This window comes from Cyprinus carpio, chromosome B22 (genome assembly GCF_018340385.1).
Source record: "Cyprinus carpio isolate SPL01 chromosome B22, ASM1834038v1, whole genome shotgun sequence".
Lineage (NCBI taxonomy): Eukaryota > Metazoa > Chordata > Actinopteri > Cypriniformes > Cyprinidae > Cyprinus > Cyprinus carpio.
In genome coordinates this window covers 16045010-16061806 of record NC_056618.1, presented here as the reverse complement: position 1 = coordinate 16061806, position 16797 = coordinate 16045010, and the positions used below count along the sequence as shown (strand labels likewise).

The 16797-nt window shown below is 38.2% G+C and overlaps 3 protein-coding genes across 7 annotated transcripts; 1 reads left to right on the top strand and 2 right to left on the bottom strand.

Moving 5' to 3' along the window:
- The first annotated feature begins 1200 nt into the window (after positions 1–1200).
- LOC109047141 lies at positions 1201–5754 on the top strand. 2 transcript variants are annotated; one of them, XM_042749043.1, is made up of 4 exons: positions 1201–2374; positions 2935–3421; positions 4494–4573; positions 5211–5754. In XM_042749043.1, exons 1-2 carry the CDS (start codon positions 1454–1456, stop codon positions 3343–3345), a joined length of 1332 nt encoding a protein of 443 aa, XP_042604977.1. In that variant the 5' UTR covers positions 1201–1453; the 3' UTR covers positions 3346–3421; positions 4494–4573; positions 5211–5754. The 2 variants fall into 2 exon arrangements, with proteins under 2 accessions (XP_042604977.1, XP_042604976.1); XM_042749042.1 differs by having other exon boundaries at positions 5200–5754.
- On the bottom strand, positions 4412–8822 carry LOC122141509 (myeloid-derived growth factor-like). The gene is made up of 6 exons (XM_042749061.1): positions 8573–8822; positions 6670–6720; positions 6172–6233; positions 5903–5984; positions 5251–5323; positions 4412–5078 (listed from the first exon to the last, which is right to left on the bottom strand). The coding sequence occupies exons 1-6, from the start codon at positions 8720–8722 to the stop codon at positions 4999–5001; spliced, it is 498 nt and encodes a 165-aa protein (XP_042604995.1). The 5' UTR covers positions 8723–8822; the 3' UTR covers positions 4412–4998.
- A 4011-nt stretch (positions 8823–12833) lies between these two features.
- Positions 12834–16024, bottom strand: LOC109047147 (nicotinamide riboside kinase 2-like). 4 transcript variants are annotated; one of them, XM_042749056.1, is made up of 8 exons: positions 15858–16024; positions 15023–15113; positions 14296–14344; positions 13931–14105; positions 13564–13635; positions 13377–13483; positions 13201–13286; positions 12834–13112 (listed from the first exon to the last, which is right to left on the bottom strand). In XM_042749056.1, exons 1-7 carry the CDS (start codon positions 16016–16018, stop codon positions 13201–13203), a joined length of 741 nt encoding a protein of 246 aa, XP_042604990.1. In that variant the 5' UTR covers positions 16019–16024; the 3' UTR covers positions 12834–13112. The 4 variants fall into 4 exon arrangements, with proteins under 4 accessions (XP_042604990.1, XP_042604989.1, XP_042604991.1 ...); XM_042749055.1 differs by having other exon boundaries at positions 12834–13115; positions 15858–16023; XM_042749057.1 differs by lacking the exon at positions 15858–16024 and adding an exon at positions 15577–15710 and having other exon boundaries at positions 12834–13115.
- Positions 16025–16797: the final 773 nt, after the last annotated feature.

Below are 16797 nucleotides of genomic sequence, written 5' to 3'. Positions count from 1 at the left end.
AACGTCCTCAACTTGACCTTGCCATTTCCAATGTGATGAATGGACTGAAAATGATTAGATCCATATTTTCTAATATTATTATTATTAAATATTATTTAGAATGCAAAAACAAAAAGTGTACTTAAAAGTACAAAATAACCATATTTTATTCCAAGATGATAATTGGACACATTATTAAAGATGTAATGAGGTCATGAGACAAAAATAAAACATACAATTGTTGCAGTTGTTTATTGTATGCTATATATAATTGGTATCTAGCAACATCAAAATCATGAGTAGTACTTTATAGTAAAATATAGTTGGGAGAAATGAGTAAGTAAATCCAGCCTGAATGCAAGCTATTTTTTGGCTGGATGTACTTTAGATTGGGATTTTATGAATCAGAGACTGTGTCAGGGGTAAATTCCTGACCTTTCTCAGAGTGATCATTCAGTTTATGTGGAAATGAGAAAAGAACTGAAAGCAAAAGCAGCTGGGAATAACAATGGTAAACATTTGCATTTATGACCTTTCAATCTTGGGTATGGAGAATACAAATGTTACCACAGGACTTCCATCTTAAAAATGTGGGAAATATATAGACTGACTTTCCAATTAATTGCACTTTTATTTTATTTGCAATGTTTTTATAGGTCATTATATAGCTAAACTGTTACATTTAAACATTTAAAACATGCAATGGAAATGAAAATAACAACTAATGTACAATTGAAACTTCAGTGCACTTTCTGAGAACCTCTCCATACCAGAAATAAACCAAAGACATTAAGAAGTATTTTCATGCTGCATTGTGCCAGGTTATTAATTTTAAAAGTCACATCCTCATGCATTTTTTTTAGGGACTAGCCCTGCCTGTGCTGCCCCATAAAGCACTAGAGGGGGAGTATGCCTCCCCTGGCATCCTGCTATAAAATCCTTGGTGTAATTGTAGTGTACTGAGGCAGAACAGGAGTAATCAGATCAGTCCCAAGGCTGGGAACATACATGGACACACAGCATCAGCACTGGATTAAATCCCCCCTCCATGACCACCCTCACTGATTGAGGTACGACGAGTTCCTGCAAGTACATAAATGAGAGCGAGGGAGAGAGGAAAATCCGTGAGAGGGAGTGGGAGGAAGAATGAACCAGAAAGGGAGGCAGCGCAGTGCGAGTGAGTGAGAGAGAGGGGATGGGGAGGGCGTCAAAGGCAGGAAGCAAGCAACAGCCAGTGGAACAGAAATGCTGGGAGTTTGAGGGAGAGGGTGAAAAACGGAGGCCCGCCGCCAACGAGAGGACGAAGCGAGCAAAGTGAGGTAAGAGAGAAAGAAGGGCAAGGGTCCAGAGGAAGAAAACACACCGGGATAACATCTGTGAGAAGAAACAACACACCAGAAGGTGGGGGTCAGATTGAAGAAACATGCAAGATAAAGTTTAAAGACAGGACAGATGAGAAAAACATCTCCTGGTAATGACAAGGCCGGGACACTTAAAGAAGAGACACGTCCTCTCGAGAGTCCCCTTCTTGGGCCGCAGAATGTTCTCCGAGACAAAAGGGGTCGGAGAGACACGCATTCAACCCACCAGTTTAAGCCAACTACAAAATGGAATACAAAGACCTCAAGCGGACATCCTTGCCTATTTTGGGACTGGGGAACACGGAACGAACACCTGTGGACCAAAGCAGCAGAATTCCCCCCTTAATGGATACACTGCCAAAAAACATTTAGCTGTTCAGGGGGGTCATGCACAGTTAGACGTGACTGGCCAGATTTCTCAGACCAGCGTGCAGTTGAACCGGCCTCCAGGGAACGGGCTGCAACATAACAGCGTCTCTGTGAACTACAGCTTGAGAAAATGCAGCTTTGTGGTCCACCGGCACCAGACCGAGCCACACCCCTTCTTGAGGAAGTGTGCTCGAGACGCGCCAACACAGTTCAGAGGTCATGGAAACTGTGGAGTGCCTGTTTGTGCAGCTGAGCAACAATCGGGCTCTGTGCAAGGGGCCTTGCTTACGGAACAACATGCATCAGACTGGATGGACGCAAGCGGTGCTCACAATTCGACCTTTAATAAGGATGCAGAACTTTGCCCTTCTAACAGACAGGGAACTTTATGTAAATGCCCGGGACCTGTAATGCAAGACTTAAATGGACCTAGTCTGGTAAATGAAGTTATGCTGTCTACCAAAGATGTCAACAAGACCAATTCGAACCACCTTAAGTGTCAAGCAAAGGTCGCCCAAGTGGATCTCAGTGGACCTGGAAGAGGGTCTTATGCTTTCAGCTCTAAGCAGTCAGAGAGAGCTATTCGGGACCAGATCCAAAGAGTTGTTGTGAATCTTGAGGAGGTTCTACATGGCCTGAAAGAGATACATCTGGAAATGAAGGAGGTAAAGGTTTATTTATCACTTGGGGATATTAACAGATGTTCCTCATAATGAGTTCAACAAAGGGCAGCGTTTAAATGTTCAGTTCAATTAAATCCCAAACTCTTTACTATCTATCAGCTGCTGGATACCCTTAATGGTTGTACTTTAGATAACACTTGGGCCATGACTTTTGTTTTAATATTAATCTCAATATCAATATTGAATACTGTTTATAGAGACCCCTGAATATATTGCACACTGGGCAATTTCACTTCTATGAGGGGATAGTGAAACTTTAATGCAGAGAGGATTGGTCTGATCTGCTCCATTTAGCAAATGTATTCGTTGGAGAGGAACGTTGGCCGGTGGTTTATAGTCCCCTCAGACAGGGAAGAAGAAAGGGCCGCTGTCCGCTCTCAGCTTTTTGACGCAGTTTCATAAGCTTGTAAACTAGCCTGTCGGCACTCTTGCGTGAAATGTGCCCCAATAGAAACTCGAGGCATGTGTAGTACTTAATGTTTCCAAGAACTATTTGCATTAAATGGTAAATAAACTATGCTTTGTCTTCCCTTGGAACACAGGTGGTCCAGAAGATAGACCTTCTGACAGCCGATATTGACATAGGCAATGAGGAACCAGGGGACCCTTTAAAAGGATGCCAGTCAGGAAGGATAGACTCCGAAGTGGCATCATCTCAAGGAGTCTGCTCTGACAAGTCATCCCTCAAAACACCAACTCCATCTGTGTCACCACCAGCATATCCCATAAAAGATCAAGGGCTGCATGATGCAGGTCAAACACGGGAATCAACTCAGGATTTGGTCATTTCTCAAAGACATACATTCGGGACCTGTTCAAGGCACAGGAGCCAGAAGCCTCCACCTTACCCCTATGCCAGCACAATGGGAAGAGTGACTCCTAAAGCAAAAGACAAAGGTCAGAAGACGCCACCCTACCCATTTAGACGGAGACTGCTCTCAACCATTGTTTGAGAAGACTGTGGCTTCAGGGTACAACGTGGAGCATTACACACTCTACATGGTATACCGTGTTCCAGGCACCTTTGTGGTAAGTTTGGGCTTTATTGGACCTGATAACTCAGAGCGCAGCAGCAATTTATTGTACAGAAAGTCTCTTAGATTGCAGGTGAACCGTGTAATACCTTTTCTCTTTAGGTCTATAAAGAGGACACGACAGAAACATCATGTACTAATAAATCTAGAGAGTGACACGGGTGACTGGGGACCACTTCTTAGAAATACTGTACGTCAGAGGAAAGCCGAAGGTAGCGGGAGATTATTTCTAGCCTTAGATGACATCTGGAGTGGGACGCAATCACAATTCCAATCTCTCAGCAACCCCCATCTGTTAAGGGATTATTTTTTATTGCTTTCCCAACTCTAGTCTAGTATTTGAAGTCTTGCCTTAGCAATATGATGTTCTCAGATACACCTCCTAAGGATATTTGAACAAAAACACAATGCAACAGTACTTAGTATTCAAATGTAGGCATTTTTCAACAGGTACTAATAAAGAAAATGGGCGAAAGGTTCTTTTACAGCATTTTGTCTCCCTCATGTGTACTGCAATGCTCATTTCAAGCTTTTTAAAGATGTAGGACAGCATAAAGCATTTTCTGGCTTTAATGTATTTTTAAAAGTCTAAATGCCAGAATCGAATGTAGGAAAAATGTCACCCTTTCGGTTCAAGACATTAATTTCCTGAACTGCTGACAATGAGGATTATGACGGTGCAGATGCTCATATGTCCATTTGTGGTACCGACAGTCCTTCTGCAGGGCTGAGTGGACAAATCTCACAATATGACCAGAATCTGCACATAGAAGGATCCTGCAGATTTTTTTCAAACACATTTTAGTGTAATTGAAGTTCATGCGGCAGAAATATACAGATTTCACCCCCTTAAAAGTCCAATAAAATGCTAAAATGTCTGTAGATTTTCAGATTATAGTACATAGAAACAGATAATGCACATTTACTTTATGAAAAATATTAATACAAGAAGTCATTTAAATCGGCAAAATGAGAAACCAAAAGGTTCTGATAACAGATTTATTAAAAATTCCAGTACATCAGCTATCAGAATAAAGCACGAATTTCTGTCTTTTCCTCCACCACAGAAATAATCAAAGGATTCTGACATACCCCAAAGATTAAGCGGAAATTCTCTATGAGCGTGCCATTACACCAGCTTAAGAAAGTAAGTATGAGCATGAACGCACTCGTAATAATCAGATTTTCAGGTATGAAGTCAGGCTGAAACCCTAAACCCATAAATGCTGCCAGGAATAGAAATCAATCTACTGCTCTGAACTTAATTTGAAAAAAAAAAAAGCCTTCATATCACCTCACAAATATGAATAAATGTGCATGTACATATTATTTTCCTCATTTTCAATAATAGACTTTTCGTCTACTATACAGTCCAGTTCTTGGCCACTGGCATAACGCTGCCTCTAGTGGAAATCTCTGTAGTATTTTCTATCACGGGAAGTTCTTTCTTTCATAACTTCCTGTGGTTTGATTTCCTTTGCTTATGACAGTGAGCAGTTAAGTGGCAGGGTGTCCATAGCTGTCAAATAAATGTCCCCGAGAGATGGGACAATCCTCTTTCGGATCGGCCAATCAGAGTTCATCGTGGCGTGTCCGACCAATGACAGTGAGCTTGGAAAGTTCCGAATGGAATTTCCCTTCTCTGTGGGTCACTGAATGACAGAACACACATGTGCTTAATTAGAAACATTTATTTTCAGTATTGCCAGAAATTGCCAGGATTGACTTTTCCAAACCTGGAAAACACTATTTTAATTTTCTCTTTTTTTCCAGGTTTCTCATAGCTGTGTCAGCCTTGCTGGAAGTAGGAATATGCAGACTCACCTGAAGACTCTGACACAATGTACTCTTCTTCCTTCAAAGCGACATCCCTCTGTCCGCCCACGGCCATCTGGGACTGAGAAGAAAAGAAAGAGAGAGGATGAGTGACAAGACAGCAGAGAAGCCTAGAGGAGTGGGCTGAATAACAAAGAGCTCCTCACTAAGAAAACAAAAAAGAGACATGGAGTGTATGGAGCACTTGTTTCAAGCACGCTTTTGAACTTTTCTTATTTACACAGGGGACAAGGCCACCAGGACATAACCATCATCCCGCTACTGAGAATTTCAATTTAAATTGAAGATGTTTTCACAAAGTCTTGATATGCAACACCTGTACAAAAAGGGCTGACTGCTTTTGATCTGAGAGCGACGAGCGTTAGGAATCTGAATTGAGGTTTGATCTGCGGCAAATGTCAATGTCACGACTAAGGATAAATTTTAAACGATCTTCAAAAACCTGTACCAATTCTTTGTATGTGCAAAGCACACAAATAAAAAGCTGTCATCTGAATATTCTTGGTCGATGAAATGTGTCAACACATTAAAAGCTAATTTCTTCATATTGAATCATACATTCTACGGATTGCTGAATGTTTCACTCAGTTGTATGTGGTGTCAGGTCATGAAAGATAGCTGAAGTTAATGTGAAACTTACATATGCGGCGGCGTACTCAATCTTGGCTCCTTTTATCTCGGCTTTGAACTGGGTAAAAAACAAGTAGGACTTCCCTTGGGGCCTATCGGGAAAAAAATGTCAGAGAAAAATCAATATTGTCCCCTCTTTCATCTCAAATTACATGACAATCTTTGAAAACACAGAAAACCGAGATTAGATTTGCTTGTACTTCTGAGTAAACCTCATTTTTGGTATTGCATACTGAGTACAGCCACCAAAAACCAATGCAACAGTGTTTTGAAAGTTACCTCCATACTGAACAGGAAAACATCTGGTCATCATCACTTAGTCCCACGCTCATTTGCCATTGCTAGAGGAAATTAAAGCACAAAGGGTTCACATTTAAGTCTGAAACTGTGCAATTCTATAAAATCAGGATGTTTTACAACAGCGCATAATTGCTACAATTTCCAGGTCGTTAGTGCCAGAGTGACAAATGTCTTGATGTCACAACAATAGTTGGCATTGTCTTAAAAGGCTCACAGACACAAAGCTATAAATTTTAGGAGGGTCGAAAAGCAATGTTTAACTTCCTCATATTATCTTTGAAAATATAATAAACTTCTCAGCACCATAGGAAGGAAAAGTAATAGTGAAGCAATAATATAAAAGTGCTACAAAATAAAATCATACATTTTGTTAATGCACTGACTTTATATTTTGTGAACTGTATATTGCTTACATTTATCTCCAATACACTTATGTAACCAACACAGAGTTTATAAAAAACTGAAAATATGTCTTACCTCATTGGTTCCTCCTTGACACGCATACGTGAAGGTGCATTTATACTTTTTCTAAAACGAAACCAAGAAACAGATCACTGTAAAACAGGTTGACAATGCCAAGCTTCCACCTACGAGATATGCAAATTTTCCAGACTAAACTGAACTTTTGAAGATGGCACTGAAAGGATGTTGACCCTTACAAAAATAACCATGGCAACGATAGTTCCTGTCAAAAGACCTACAGTTATTAATACTACAATAAAATAAAAACGTTTCTGAAAGGCCGCATGAAAACTGATGAACACTGCGTCACACCTGACACTACTTACATCTGAATATGAGATTTGATTTCAGAGCTAATATAGAGAGCAATATTTTGGTCCATCCCTCACTTAAAGGAATCGAATGGCTTCATAAGACTAAAGGCCCGTTCATAACCAAGGAAGATATCTATAAAGATAACGAAAAAGATATCGTTTTAAAAATAGTTCTCAATATTAGAGAATAGCAGAGTCCACACCACAGCTATAACGATAAAGGCACAGAGAATCACTTTCAGAACAATGTTTTCTAGCTGATGAACAATAAAAAGATTTGACAGCCAATCAGAATCCATCCTTCTATAACTAGCTGGAGAATTTAAAGTGGCAGACGAGTGTGTGCTAAGAATAAACAGCTGGTGTGGATGCAAATATGCTGTGTACAAACATCTGACAGCCCTGTTGAAAAAAACAACATATGCTGGTTAGGTATGCTTTGAAGCTGGTTTAAGATGGGCCTTTGCTGGTTTATGATGGGCCTTTGCTGGTTTATGATGGGCCTTTGCTGGTTTATGATGGCCCTTTGCTGGTTTAAGCTGGCCCTTTGCTGGTTTATGATGGTCCTTTGCTGGTTTAAGCTGGCCCTTTGCTGGTTTAAGCTGGCCCTTTGCTGGTTTAAGCTGGCCCTTTGCTGGTTTAAGATGGTCCTTTGCTGGTTTAAGCTGGTCCTTTGCTGGTTTAAGCTGGCCCTTTGCTGGTTTAAGCTGGCCCTTTGCTGGTTTATGATGGCCCTTTGCTGGTTTAAGCTGGTCCTTTGCTGGTCCTAAACTAGTCCGACCAGCTTAAGACCAGCACTTGACCACCTAACAACCAGCATAAACCAGCAAAGGACCAGCATCCCATCTCTAAAACATACCTAACCAGCATATGCTTGTTTTTCTCAACAGGGTGACGTCTGTAAGATGTCAGTTCTACATACATTCTAAACTTAAAGGTATCTAATAAATGTCTATTTGACATCTGAAAAATGTCCTATAGATGCATAGCATATGAGCAAACAGCCATGATGTGTGTGCGCTATCGGTATTAAGCCATGGTCAAGTAATATGGACTACTTTATGAAGACTTTCTTAGCTTTTCGTTTCTTCACATCTCCATCCCCTTGCATTCATTAGAAAAGAGCAGCTCGGAGATTCATTAAAATTTGGAGGATTTCACAGAAGTAATCAAATCACACGGGGTCGGAGTAACATGCAGGTGAGTAAATCATGTTTTAGTTTTTGACTTAACTGTTCCTTTAAAACGCAAACTCGTGACGCTAGGGGCGCATTGAACGTCATCATCGATCCTCAACAACAGTCCAATGAGAAGATGACGTGTGGATTTCCTTTCAACGCCTCGCGGTTTTTCAAAGACAGCACCCATTCACTACTATATGAGTTTAATACAACGCATTTTACAGTATTGCATTAACATACTTTAAAATGTAGAGATGACTGAAATCGACTGTGTAAACACGAAATCGAGTCTATATGCAAATGATTCAGTGGAAAGAATACACGATTGTTACTTTCGATTCACAAAAAACATGGTTTAAATTTTTATAAAAACATGTTATCATATATTTTTTCGTTGCTAAAACATCAAAGGGGTTTACTCACAAGTTTAGCAGAGAAAGTCTGCACAACTCCTCCAGGTTTGACATCGAAGTCGAGTGTTTTAGTCCTGTCTGCAACAGCGCGAGCCGCGCACAACACGACCAGTAGCAGCAGAAGCTTTACACACGAGTTCATCTGATCATTGCATGCCATGATGCTTTATGGAGGGGAGATCTGTGTGGATGTTGTGAATGAAAAGCTGCCAGCACTGTTCCTGTATGTTCTTCATAGGATGGGAAAGTGCTGTGGCTCGAGGTGTGAAGCATCTAGTGGACTGGAGTAGAATAACAACTCCTTTCTACAACTTACAGTGGCCCCAAAAAAAAGCATTTGGACACTAAAGGTCATGCACATTCAAATTTATGAAAATTTGTGAATATTGTTTTAATGATGTGGCTTTTTGAATAAACAAAAATAGCAATATCACTGTACATTCAAATAGAAATTTAAATATAGGCTTATATTTGAATGTGCATGCGTAAACCTTACCCTCACGGAAATTACCCATGGTTTTATTTTAGTAAAAGTGTTGTAACATAGTTTTATGGTGTATTGGCTACCATTTGTATAACCACAGTTCTACTACAAATACCATGGTTAAACTATGGTTAGTGTAGAAAAACCATGGTTAATCTGCGGAGACCAAAATAAATAAACACACTCATTTTTCATTAGGGCTTAAATTTATATTAAAGATCCCACTGTTTATCAGAGATGTTTTTCACTTCTCCAAACATCATTCACGGTCAGCATGTCAGATCAGAATTTTCTTCAGCTGTTCACCCTTTTGCAAATTTCAAAAATCCCAACACAATTCTTCAATATATTTCTATTCAGTTTCCTGAACACATCAAAAAGCACAAAAGAATCCCTCTCCATAACGGCTCTTGAATTCTCTTTCTCGTATCATTACTAAAGTCAAAGTTGATGGCTCAGATTTCTCGTGTTATTTCAAATGTTCAAGTGGATGGGAACATTTCTGGAGACTTTGTTGTACTCTCAGCATGTTTGGAGATCTTGAGTAAACTGAACTTTAATGGCTCTGATGTCTGGCTGTGTTGATTTTACACCATAGACACATTTTTAAATGAGCCTTGACCACAATTACGTCAGATTCTTATAAATATATGACCCAGTGGTTAAAACAAGATAAACTAGTAGTAAAACATATTTATGACTAAATAAATAGACCATAAAAATCTGGGTGAGCTCTCAGCTTTATTTCTACATGTTTTAATGCTGCACGCCTTTGTGGAACAGATATTCTATTAAGTCAAGTTATACTTAATCTATCCATAACAATGTGGATTTTTTGAATAATGTGCTTGGATGATTTCAACTTAGCACCGCAAGGTTTGAATGAAGTAAACTGGATCAGTATCTGTGAAAGAAATAAACATAATTAAAGTGTTTGCAGTGAAAAAAGAAACTTCTGATTCAACGCATTCTTAAAACTCACCCTGTGATTCTGCAGTTATTTGCTTGAACGTACAGCCCTGTGTATCTGATGTGACATCTAACAATGTTATTGGAGAAATCAGACTCTTGCACCTGGAAACCTGGGTTCACGGTTACCTGTCAATGGGTCACATAGTTTAAAAACATGTTTCTAGCTTTTGGTATTGCTAAATAATGCAGTGACCAATTGATAACTCACTTTTAAAATATAATTTCCAGGAGAAACATCTGTAATATCAATCCACTGACAGTCGATGTTGGCATGGTAGGTGTCATAGGGCCCAATCCCAGCTCCACAAAAAACATTAGTAAATGGCTTATTTGTATCAAAATAACACGTTTTACATGAGTAACTGTATTCTCTTAACCTGTGTGTGAGCTGTGCAGGCATATCTTCTCTTGCATATAAGATGCTGCTTGGATATATGGATCAGAAATGAGATCAGGCAGACCTGGAAAACATTTTTAGAACTTAAGAGCATTTTAGTTTAAACCGAAACGTCGTATAAAATAATTAAAATGCTCAAATTTTAAAGTTGCTTGTTTTTCAAAAGTAAGCAGGTAAAATTGTATAGGCCTCAAAAATCAGTTAATAATTAACATTTAAATGGACAGATATTTTCCACAAAAGGGCAAACTAATAATTCAGGGTCAAATATAATTTTATATTTTTATAACCCATTTAATTTATATTTTTATAAGGTTTCTTAACAATATACAGATGTTTACACATTTTTTTTAATTTATTTATTTTACTTGGCTCTATAAGCCAAGCCTGAGGTAACATAGCAACAGTAACGTTACCCGGCTCGATCACTTTTCGTCGGAACTTGACGCAAGAAACCATGACGGTAATGTAATTTATCGCTTTATTATAGATTTACATCACAAATATTGTACATAAACCGTTTATGCGTTAAAATGTGAACTGATATTTGGCCAACAGTTGGCGCCAAAGCACAATGTGCGTTGCGTGAAATACATAACCTGCTCGCGCCACTAAATTTAGTGAAAAGTGATAGCTAAAGCGCTTTAAAACGAGCGAAACCCTCATTTAAGTCATTGTATAATTCGCACCTTGCATAAAAAGGTACAATTGTTGTCTTACCGTTGTGAAAAGACCTTGTACCATGACCCGTTTCTCTCTGAGGAGATCTATCGTTACTTCCATACGGGAGAAGATTATAGTGAAAAGAGTTTCTGTTGCTTACTTGAGGATTAGTTGGTTCATCACCAATAATACTGTTACCTCAGCTTTCCTCAGCCTGGAAGGGAGGATGTATTACTGTATTTATGTGGTTAACAGTTACTGGAGATGCAGCAAAATTGGTTCTTGTTAAAAGTTTTGATTTATTAGCAGTTTTACTCCCAGTCAAAGTGGAAAGTTGAAGAAGCGGATTCTCCTCAGAATGAAAAGTGGATGGTTTTCCAGTAGCTGCAGTGGGTGATGTTCGTTTTGGCACTGGTGTGCTGGGAACTAAATTATGGCTTCTGGATGCTCTTGAGCTCCCTGAGGCTTTCAGTGTAGTTGTGCCAGTTGGTGCTGTCCCATAATTTATGGACTGGGGCACTTCATCTGAAGAAAGTGCAGTTCTTTTTGCATGCATAGGCAACTGGTTATTATTCCTCATTTGAGATGCATAACCAGATATCATGTAAGGTCTTGCATCCATACCAAAACTGTGCACTGGCAGAGTTTGAATGTACCACATGCCCAACTGTGTGAATCTTAGTATTGGCAAAACGTCCCATGAAAATTAGGCACACCACACATTTACAAAAATTAAATGTTGTGCCACCTTAATAATAAAGGCATAGTTAGTTGACAAAAAAATCCCATAGTCTATTTGTTTTCTAGTCTTTCTTTATTGCAGATCATTGCGTATGATTGGTATTACCACTAGAGGGAGTTAGATGAAATGTTTGAGTTATTTTATTTAATTGCGTAAGGGTTTATTACTGGCATAATGTTAACAATACACTTACCTCTTTATCAATAAAACACAATAAATAATGTGAGCATCTCAGTCACAAGGAAATCTGACCTACGAAATGTTTAAACCATTCCAATCTCCCAATGACGACAATTGCTCCTAACAGCAATGAATGTCTTCACTTTCCCCTTCCACTTATTTCATTGGCACAAATATTTAAAGTGAATGTGTAGGCATTTGTCATATGAGAAAGGCACACTATTTAAAAGCACATAGGCACATTCAACACTGAGTTTAAAACACGAGCTCAAGGTTTATTCAGGAAAATGTCTAGACAATGTTTGTTTTCATGCAGGTTGAACGTCAGCCATAGGCCTTACTGCACACAGCAATAAATTGTAGAGCGGAGCTGGAACTTGTGTTGGAGTGAAAATGATGATTATTTTGATCATGGAGATTACTGTATAAATTTTAAAGGTTGTTTTTGTAAAAATAGTCTATGGGTCAAATTCAAGCTAATTTGGGAGGGAAAAAAACATACCCTTGAATGTTATTTGTCAGATTATTTTTCATTTTAAGACTATTAGGACAATTTTAGGAAAAAACCATGAACATTAATGAATGTTTACGTAATAGTTTATGGTCTTGTTGAAATTTAGCATGATATTCAGCTCTTATCTTATACATTCATAGTATTTGATGGCTATAACCTTAACTCTAAATCAAACTTAAGTAACAAATATTCTCATATTGGATATGGCAAAGTATACAAAGAACTTAAAGTATTATTTTAAAATCATAAGTATTTAATTTTGATAAAACAGCAGCAACTTGGTCTTTATTGGTGTGAAATGCAAAGACGGACAAATGTAAACAAGTCAAAGCACAATGTTTATTGGTACAAACCAATTTCAGAAATTCATTTTATGTGGTAAACAGACTATTTCCAGAATGAAGTCGTCACAAAGGAGTGCTTTGAAAAACAAAAACAAAACTTAAAACATGGTCCTCAAATGGTAATGCAAGAAAGTTTTTCCACCAGTAATTAAGTTACATTTCAGTCAAACTATTTACAAAAGAACATGTTAAAAAAGGCCACGTGTCAAATTCCTATTTACAATATTATACAGATGATTGGCGGCAACCTCCTCCTGCTGAAAGACAAGAAAACAAAAGTTTCTTTATTATGGAACAAATACAATTAATTATTCCAACAACCATCTAGATTGGCTTTCTTACCTATAAACGATTCAGGAGTGTGTTGTGGATGTCTTCGTAAACTTGGTTGTAGATTTCGTCTTTTGTTTTCAAGCCGTCCAAGTATTCTTTGAAGCAGACGTGAAACAAAATGAATATTCATCTAAAATATAGTGGTTCTGATTCAAAGACAAGACTCTGAAGAACATATACCATACCAATTGGCAAACCGCAGTTCTCCATGTCATTTCGGTGTTTCAGGTACATGGGCCACACGTGACCCTCAAAGAGCCCAGGAGGGTCGGGGACGGTGTATTGTCTTGTACTGAAATAAATAATAAAAATTTATTTCAGCTGCTCAAAATAAGCACAACTCATGAGTTTTTGATTGCAGTTTTAACACACCTTCTCCTTAACTTGCACTGCTCATATGGGATGGTTATGTAATATGATTTGTCAAAGAACTCCAGCAAAGGCCTGTTTGGAGATAAAAAGGTCATAACCTTAAAAAGAACACAGTCTCTTAAGTCATTGACTGATTGGGGCACTTCTACATAGCTGACTCAGAAATCAGCACATGCAGCTCCACGCGCCCACCAATAGCTCAGCGTGTCTCCTTATCTACACTAATGCAGAGCGTCACATGACTGGCATGTATGCAACGATGTTCCCTTCTTACATATGCATTGAGCACATGTTACCAAACGTTCCCAGAATCTAATCTTTGCCATTCATGCGGTTCAAGCCACCGAAAGTTAAATATGACGCTCACTTGTAGTTGTACAGCAGAAATCCTTCTATGATGAGTATGTGCACTTGGCTCTCCGGATCGTCCATTTCCGTGGCTGAGGTCACTTGCACACCGTGGGAACGGGCGAATTTGATTGGGTTTTCAATCCAACCCTTGACAGTGTTCACCATGGCCTCCATATCCATAGCTGTGATCACTACAAAAGCAGAACAAAAGATTTTAGCGGCAGATTGAAATTTGAAAACGGAAGTTGAAATTTAATTTCAGTTATAGCAAAGCCACACAGAGAGAATGTAAATGGGTTGGGAGGGATTGTAAAATCTTTGTTATGGGAGGGCGATGCGTAGAATGAGAAGTTATTACTCTCCTACTGTTTATTGTCTTACCATCCCACTGTTTAAAGCCATCCTCTCCGACTGCTATCTGATCCGGAGGCTGAAATAACAGTGACCAGTAAAACACTGCAGCAAACGCCATCTTCTACATCTGCTGTCAAGTATATTTAAGCCAGACTGCTGATCTAGAATCAGGTCTCAGCCATCATAACCTGATGAATACAACTCGACAGATGGGAGGAAACTGATCTTGGATCAGCACTTTTGAGTTCTTAAATTGTTATATTACCCTCTTATCATGGACTTGTAAAAAAGGAGCCAAATGAAAGTTTTATGGAATAAAATTGAGAAAAGGCAAACATAAAGGGCATTACTAGATCATTATCTCAAAGTTACTTCTTATTGAATCCATGCATGCAGTACTACAACAGGCAAGAACAAAACCCTGTTGAAAAAACCAGAATATGCTGGTTTGAGCTGGTTGGACCAGCACATGACCAGCTAAGGACCAGCTTAAACCAGCTCAAGCCAGCATCAAAACCTACCTAACTAGCATATGCTGTTTTTTTCAACAGGGAAAGCTACAATTAAAATATTATGGTAATTAAAATACATAAATAAAAACCCTTTGTTTAATTACTTATTTAAACATAAAAAGTAGGGGGGTGGGAATTACAGCTATTTTTTTTTTTAATTGAATGGAATCATTTTATTTGTAAAGTCAACACCAAAATAACTAGAAATATTAAATAAAAATAACACATTTAGTTGAACTCACCTTGAAGAAGTCATCCTGGTGAACCACACAGCAGTTTGGTAAGGCTTTTATTAACCTGTTCGTCAGGGTGGTTTTACCACCATTAGTCACACTAAAAAATAAAAAAGCAAGGTTAAAATAATTAAACAGAGTTGAAACGACTCAAAAAGCAGAACGATTAAACGTATTTTCCATGTAATATTTTGTTTAATCGTGTATTTATAAAGTTTATTCGAGTAAAAATGGCGGGATGGTCCTCAGCTGGCTTATGACAACAAACTGACCCAGGTTAACATTGTTGTTAGTTATCCACGTGTTCAATACAATAACGTACTAAATTAACAAAAAACGCTTTTGTAATCTACAATAAAAATATAACAAAACACGGCTACTTTAGACGTCTTTAAAGTTTAATATTCCGTATTTTGTATTAAAGCCATGGTGGCCAGGCACAAACACATTACAAATCACAGATAACATTAAACATGTCACCTCAACAAGATAAACTAATTTAAAAGCTGTTATTTTACTTCATACACTATAAAAACATAAGCTTAATAGATGACTAGATATACCGAGGCGCGAATGTCCGTTAAAAACATTCAGAAGTTTCGGCGCGCTAAGAGTTTTAAATCTCCCGCTCAAAACCTCGTTGTTTCAAACCTCGCGATTCTTTTAAAATACTAATCCAACACGTCATAAATGAGAATAATAAATCATTTAATAAATTATTACATGTACAATATATTAACTTCATTAAAAATTATAATAATAATAATAATAAATAAAAGCCACGTGGCTCGACTGTAACTACTACAACTAGTTGGTCATAATATTACTGTAAAAAGCCACTTACCCCCCAATTCCGATGATGTACTTCATTGTATCCGACCTGGTTGAGGTTTTACAATCTAGACGCCGCAAAACGCCTAAAATAAAAACGTACGATTCAAAACTTCCGATTAAAACTAAACTTGTAGTCTTATCTCTGTAGACACTAGTGCGTTGTGAGAGCATATTGGGTTGTGGGCATATAACCAAAATTACACGTCACAGAAAAGGCGTGGCTTACGTGCTAGGCAGCCAATCGCGGCTCACGCAGGAAAGAACATACTGTAATTCTGAATCAGTCTATAAATTCCCACGAACTGCACGGAAGATAAAATAGTACAGATTAGTACAATTAGAACAAAAAGGCAAAAATAGATATTAAATACTGGGGTGATGATGAATTAGAGCCATTCTTTAAAAAATTATCATCACTAAAAGAAACAAGCTAAATTAAACTAAAAGAACATTTCCTGTAATACCAACTGATAAGGACAGACACAATTAGAGGCAATTAAACAAAGTGTTTTTATAGATATCATATTTAGGTGAGGGGTCAGAATAATCCTGCGGGATACTTGCAGGGCAACACGTTCCTCAAAGTCTCACAAGGGCAAAATCACATGCATTGTGGTTTGGTACAGTTAATACATCACAGATGTGCACTTGTACCATGAGGGAAGGATATCTTGAACACTTTTATAGTGTGAAATATTTAATTCACAACGTCTTTCAAGCATGTTAAGTCCCTTTCAGTGGTAATCCAAACTAAATATTCATTTACATTTGAATTCTGTTGACTAGAGCTAAACAAAATCCAGGTGTACATGCTTATGGTCAAAGCGTATGGTTAATGAGTGTAGAATTTATGACTGTATAATTGTTTCCCACTTCTAAATGTCCATGACAGTGAGGGTCATTCTTTATTTAGGTCAGATAGAGTGTGACTGGTCACTCCGTCGTAAAGA